Raw genomic sequence first — 7,011 nt, forward strand, 5'->3', positions numbered from 1 at the left:
GCACAGTGCTGGACAAGAAACACGATGCATTTCACACCAAAAGAGAACCGAAGAAAATATACCCACTTCTATAGCAGCAATCACAAATTTCATACAGAGGAGAAAGGCCAGGTACTGATGGCAGAACAAGAACAGCGCTGTTGTAAACCCCTTCCCAAGGCAGGGAGAGACTCCCTCGTACACTATGGGAAGAGGAAAGGCTTAAATACAGACACTTCTCCACACAGAAGTTACTGTTGAGACCCAAGGTGTGTGTTTATAACACAGATCAATAACAGAGGTAGAGTCATGACAAACAGACATATGCTAACAGGTATAGGATATATTGTATTTGCTCTTGTAACAGCCACACACGCTTATCGGCCTCATCACCCAACCAGTTGCAAACAAGAGATCACTAGTTAGATATCTGGTAGCTTAAGAATATACACACAAAATCACTGCACCCTAAATTTGGAGGTGAGATCACAGGGGCAGGGAATTATGTGCACTCCATGAGCAAGACAGTTATTTCACTGTGGGACAAGGGTTAGGATTGGCACCTGGCTTAATCAGCGCACTCATTTACCAAGTCAAACTGTCCCAGAAAGCAGCCAGTTGCCCTTTAACTGTGTTCATGAAGTAAAAATTGTTTAATGGGATCTGGGATTGGAAGGATATGGATCAGATCCAGACGAGATTTGCCAAGTATTCTTCGTACAGCTATGCGGCAGAGAGACAAGAGGCTCCGGGTGCGGCCTGCAAGGAGGAAAGCAGAGAAAAACTATTGAGGGACAGAGAGAGGAAAAGAGAGGGATAACAGTGTGTAAATTGTGCTGAGCTCTGGCTGACAGCTGAGGAGCCATTTACCCCTTCCAAACGCTGAGGCCACATCCCACACAGCAACACGAAGGCAGCACAGGAGAGCTGAGCGTGCAGAAATCCTCCCTGTGAGGAGACCAAACCTTTTGGCCAAAGACTTGGAGCAACAACAGCTGCCACACGGGCAGTTTGGAAGGGCAAGCTGGAGACTGCATGGAGTCGTGACCATGGAGTCAGTCCTCGCATGAGAGGGTTCAAGAGATCACTGCCAAATCCACACCAGGGAGGGCTTAGACTATTTGGATAGTTTTAAAATTATGTGGACTTTATTTTTACTTTAAAACATACCCTGGGAAATGATAGCATTGATGGCCAGCTCAGGCCTCATCCCAACTTCTCCCAACAAGAAGGCTTCTTCTGAGTTCATGGAGAGCTCTTTCAGCACTGGGACAAGAGGATAGTGGTGTCCATGTTGATTCAGGAACTTGGCCTCCAAGGCACCACTGCGTTATCCTCCATGCTCTACCTGAGGAGTCCCATTTGCCTCCTAAACCCAGGCTTAATGGAAACCACCTGTTCCAGCTTATGTGTGCCTCTTCTCAGCAAAAGTCCAGGCAGGTTTAAAAAACAAGCATGTGCAAAGCTGAATAACTTCAGGGTCGGGGCTGGGGGTTGTATCCCACATCCTGAATTCCCTTCAAATTTCTCTGGAGTTTGAGAGGGAAACCTCGCTTCTGACTTTGGTGCAAAGCCCTGGCCTTCACCAGCTGAGCCTGGTGGATTTTATGAGGTGCTGCCCTTGTTGGAACAAGGGTGCACACTGCATTGACGTTGCTTTTGTTATAAAAAGAAAGAAATAGCAGGTAAATTTAGGCATATTCAGGTCTGAACCTCTGGTTTACTTCTTTCATAACTCATTTGCTTCTCAGAGGATATTAAATTCAAAAAAGCCAGCTTTTCCCCACCTCTTTCCACCACCACCTGAGCTCTCTCCTGTCCCTTGCTACTACCATTTGTGACTTAACACATAGCCTGTCCAGATATAACTACCTTTTGGGTCCTTCTCTTGGCTCCCCTGCAGAACACAGGATCACTCAAGAGCAGCAAGGGGAAGGCTTCAGAGAACTGCATCTCCCTGGCTATGCTGTAACCCACCTGTGGTCTGCAGATCCAAGACCCAGGTCCAATAGGACCAAATAAACTCTCCAAACATTCCTTCTGAATCCAGAGCTAGATAAAACCTAGTAAGTCAGTGAGTCAAAGCCACTTACCCCTTGCTTCTTTGAACACCTGCAGAGCTTCAGGGTTGACTTTGACTCTTCCCGTGGATTCAACACCCAAGGCCTCCACTTTGACCAGGTTCAGATTGGCTCCAAAGTCAATCAAGAGGTGGACAAACGCCGCTTCGCAGCCGTGCCGCAAGACAGCGTCCATCACGCACACAGGGGAGCCCCGAGAGAAGCCTTGGATGTTGATGGGCCCACAGCAGTTAAAATCCGGGTTGGCTCCAGCTTGGAGGAGCAGCCGGAAGCACTGGAGGTTGTGGTAGGCAGCGCTGATGTACAAGGGGCAGACCACCAGGGTGGTGAGGGGCCGCAAGGAGAGGCTGGGGGCCCGGGAAGGGAGGTGATGATTCACGTCCACGTCTGCGCCGTACCTAGGTGGAGGAGAGAGAAGAGCAGAGGTTTGCAAACAAGGGCAACAGCACCATTCTCACAGCCCAGGGTGACAAAACGGCAGGGGATGAGGCTGAAGGACACCTGGGGGGGGTGAGCAACCTGCCTGTCTTTGGCACCTCTGGGGCCCACCTCCCAAGAACCACTCCCACCTACTCTCAGATGGGCCTGGCAGGGCTTCTGAGTGGGGATGCCATATCCACCATGGTCTGATCCTCAAGAAGCAAAGTTGTTTCTCTGCCCGTGACAGCTTGGGCTTCAGAGAAAGGAGGAGCAGCTGAGGAACATCTTTCCTTGCCCTCCGGAAGGATGTGCCAACTACTGCCTTGGCACAAGGGACGGCTCAGCCCTAAGCCAGCACCATGTAATGCTGGATGCTAATGAGCCGGCTGGGGAGTGGCGATGTTTCCAAATGACTCAGGATAAAACAGGCCAAGAAGCAATACAGGCAATCGATCTGACTGTCACAAGCAACAGGGAAATGGAAACAGGAATCTTCGCTCATTGTGAAACACATATGACAAAATCCTGCTCCTGAAGGAGCTGACGTGGTTGAAATCTTATCAGAAATGCCACCAAGGAGTCAAAAAGAGGCCTCTTCCCTAGTATTCAGCTCAGCTGAAGGGATGTACCTGCCAACTCCGAGCATGCAGGAAGCTGGAAAAACACAAAATAAGTGCATCAGAACTTCCACCCTCCCCAACTACCCTGCACAGCTCTACCCACACGTTACATACTACATCAGGTAGTACCACATGAGAGATTACAGCTCACGGGCCAGCACTCCAGGTGCTGAAGGGGAGACCTCCCAAGCTGCAGCAGTAAACCTCTCAAGCCTTTCACAACTGGCTCCTGCCTTACCCTACCCCATACCTTGAATGTTGGTGCCACGGCATCCCAACCGCTCGCTAAGCCCTGCAGCCAGAGCAGAGGCTTGCTGTGGCACAGAAAGGGCACGCAAGCAGGTTAAAACCCTGCTCGAGGGACATTAGCATCATCATGAAACAGAAGCAGTGCCTACAGTATAATTCTTTTCGGTAAGTAGAGATGGCACTAAGCTGTGAACAAGCAGAAAATAGGACTTAATGGCTTTGATTCTTTTAATTTTTTTTTTTTTTGTAAGACATGACAAATGAGGCAAAACAGGAGAAAAAGGCCCTAGAAAAGCATGAAATTAAAAAAATTGCACTGCTGCAGAAAGAAGAGATGGCAGAAACAAGCATTTATTTCCCCAAGGCTGGGTACCACCCAAGCAGTGAGGACACCAACTCCATCTACTTCAGATGCAGCTTGGATGGGAAGAAGGAGGAAGACAGTGAAATGCCCCAAGGAGTAGCTGGTTTTAATTGCAGCACTGCAGATCAAGCAAAGCCCTGTCCCTTCTCCCCACGGAAGAGTAAAAGGTTCCTTCTACTGCCAGTGCCCCTCCCAAAACTGAAAACTGAGCATTCAGAGAACTAAATTTTTTTATCTTCCTAGATAGAATTATATTCCTTCCTGCAGCTAATAAAACAAATAAGAAAACCAGCTGGGGACAAATCCTGACTCAAGGCAAGCAGTTCTCACTGAACCCAGTAGGGGCGGGTCCCTATCCAGAAAATATTTAACCAAATGCTTCAATTCTGAGGATGGGAATAGTGTCATTTAAATTAAGCACACACAGAACAAGGGACCAAGGAAACTTGTCTAAGAGTTGCAAACGGCACACGGTGTATTTTTACCCCAACACCCAAGATCTCCCAAGCCTGAACATCCTGGCTGATATCTCAGGAGACCGGCAAAGTGGAAGAAAAAACAGGAAAAGGATGGAGCCAGGCAGTAACAACACGGAGCTGGTCCTCACCCGAGCTATGGGACCAAGTGTTACTTCCCAGGGCAGGCAGCTTGCCCAGGGAACACTGCACACTGAGGGGACATTCCCATCTTTTGGGGACTTGTGCAGCACTTTGCTGAATCTGCATCACATCACCTATCTTGGAGCGCAAAGGGCTAAATCAGAAAAGGTGTCTCTTCTCCACAGGCAATCAGATACGACCTCTTAAAATCAGAATTTTTCAAGCATTTGGATAGTATCGTAGGGCCACTGTCTCCTATGGCCACGGTTCTGACCAGACAGCCAGTATTCCTTCATTACAGTCCTTTTTTTTGCCATTATTTCCATCAAAACTCTTGGCGGAAACTCCCAATTTAAAACAAAATCCCAAAATTCTACTTTTAGCACAGTTAGGCATGCACCTGAGGCATTGGGGTGATTCGGCAGATCTCTTTTTCACCATCTTAGCATGGCAAAAGAATCAACCTTAATATACCGGGTTAGCCCTCAGTTACACACTCAAGTATAACGCAACAGTCCAATCCCATCGCAGCACGATCACATCACAAGCTGTGAGGAAAGTAATCTATACCCTGGCAATATAAGCATAAATATTTCCATCAGCTGTCTATAAAATGGATCACTATTCTATAGCTATGTGTGTATTTACTGTTAAGGGATACAATTTCACCTATTGCTTTGTTGGCTGGCTCAGCGACTGCAAGAGTGTTCAGGAATCCTGACTGTGCTACTATATGATTAAAAATAAATAAATATAAAAATTAACCGGGTGATGTTTAGACACCTGCAGCAAGCCTAACTGGGTTGGGCTTTCTCTTCAGGACACTGAGGCTCTCTCAAGTGTCCTCCTCATTGCATTTCCCCTGCCAAATCCTTTAGATCAACATTTTTTAAATCTCTGAGTGAGCTTTGTAACGTAAGACTGCATTTTAAAGCAAGCAACTCTGAAGTGATCTGTGAAATCTGTACTCCAAGATATTTGAAATTTTGGGCAATCTGACAATTTGGTATTAGCTTAGCAGCCTTGGGAGAGACATTGTCTAATAAAAAGATATTGGACAAACTCCAGTTAATTTTTAATCCTGAAAGTTTTCCAAAATCTCGCTTTTAATATTGCTGGCAAGGTATCCCAAAGAGTAGACACATAAATCAATGCATCAGCTCTCCATGTGCTGCTGAAATACCACTTGTGATATTTCACGGTGCCTTAGTGGATTTATCAGAGGAGGTTCTCCGGAACGTAGCATGTGAGCTGAACCCTGTACCAATGAGCATGCGGCGATGGGGACATCCTTCTCGCAGCTTCCTGAGAAAAGGAACAAGGAGGGAGGACCATCTCCCCTTCTTTCTATTTGCCAGCTTCCTTGAAGCTGCACTCATATGAGAACTTCCCCACAAGCAAAAGGGAAAGGAGAAAATCCCCAAGTATTTTGAAATTTTGCTCTTCAAATCCTTTTGGTTGTTATTTTCTAGCATTTGAAGGGATTCCTTGGAGTATGTTTCTGTGTGAACCCAAATATACTTTCTTCTTTTTTACTATTTCTTTCTACAACTTGTATTTTTCCCTTATAAGCCCTTAATATTTGGCAAGAATGGCCCATATAGTTGTCCAGCATCCTTTTGATTGTTATTTTCTAGCATTTGCAGTCTTTGAAGGGATTCCTTGGAGTATGTTTCTGTGTGAACCCAAATATACTTTCTTCTTTTTTACTATTTCTTTCTACAACTTGTATTTTTCCCTTATAAGCCCTTAATATTTGGCAAGAATGGCCCATATAGTTGTCCAGCATTAAACAAAAAGCTTCCAATTTAGAAGAAAGGAAGTATCACAGCATGCCAAAGAGGAAGGAACTCAAGTTCACAGAGCCTACTGCTAGACCTTGAGCCCGCTCACTGCTGGTGCTGCAAAGGAAGTTTCCTGAGGGGCAGGAGGTCACCAGTGACCACTACCCAGCTAAGGTTACTGTTCATCACCTCACAGTGATGGCCCAGAAATGACACCTCTCGATGGAGCTGTGCATCAGGTGTCTCGTAAAGGGACACTGAATCGGATGCCATGGAAGGTGTCCTCATCACAGGCAAACAGCAGGCAGACAAGAACAGCCAGTGTCAGCAACAAGCATTTCTCCTCCCAAGCGCAGAAAACTGTCAGAGCAGCAAAGGTAAGCACAGGAGAGACGTGTTTCCAAACAATTTTTGGTTCACTGGGGGATCGACCTCACTCTCAAATTCCGCCAGGGTCATGGAGCTGACATTCAAGATGGCAGTGGGGAAGAAGATAATTTGTAAGACTTGGTTCTGATTTGAATAACGGATGGAGGGCTCAGAAGTGGAGATCTCTTTCTTGGCCTTGGTGTTAGGAGAACAGGCGCGGGAGTCACACAGCGGGGCACAGACCTGTTTCCAGTGCCAAACAATGGGAAGTACAAGGATGTCCCTTTGGGGTGCCCTCTCCACCTTTTCTCCTGTCCATCTCTTGGCCAGCTTCACCAGGCCTGTGCAGGCACTGGGCATGCATGCTCTGAGCGCCACAGGGGAAAAGATCCCAAGGGAAGAAGAGAGGGAGGCAAAACCACTCATTTGCCCACCACGACCACCTCCAGCCTGCACCCGAGCTCTCACCTGATCAGCTCCTGGAGGATGTCTGCTCGGCCCACACGCGCCGCATGGTAGACCGGGGTGCTGCGGTGGTGCCGGCTG

General features: G+C 47.3%; 1 protein-coding gene across 1 annotated transcript in view; it reads right to left on the bottom strand.

Moving 5' to 3' along the window:
• Window positions 1-604: 604 nt before the first annotated feature.
• Window positions 605-7,011, bottom strand: part of ASB1 (ankyrin repeat and SOCS box containing 1) — a gene marked incomplete at its 5' end in the record, with an annotated part of 8,694 nt that continues 2,287 nt past the window's right edge. Inside the window, 3 exon segments of the mRNA XM_009865437.1 lie at window positions 605-738; window positions 2,073-2,458; window positions 6,934-7,011. The exon segment at window positions 6,934-7,011 is cut by the window's right edge and continues 249 nt beyond it. Coding sequence (XP_009863739.1) covers window positions 605-738; window positions 2,073-2,458; window positions 6,934-7,011 — 598 coding nt within the window.

This window comes from Apaloderma vittatum, unplaced genomic scaffold (genome assembly GCF_000703405.1).
Source record: "Apaloderma vittatum isolate BGI_N311 unplaced genomic scaffold, ASM70340v1 scaffold15082, whole genome shotgun sequence".
NCBI lineage: Eukaryota > Metazoa > Chordata > Aves > Trogoniformes > Trogonidae > Apaloderma > Apaloderma vittatum.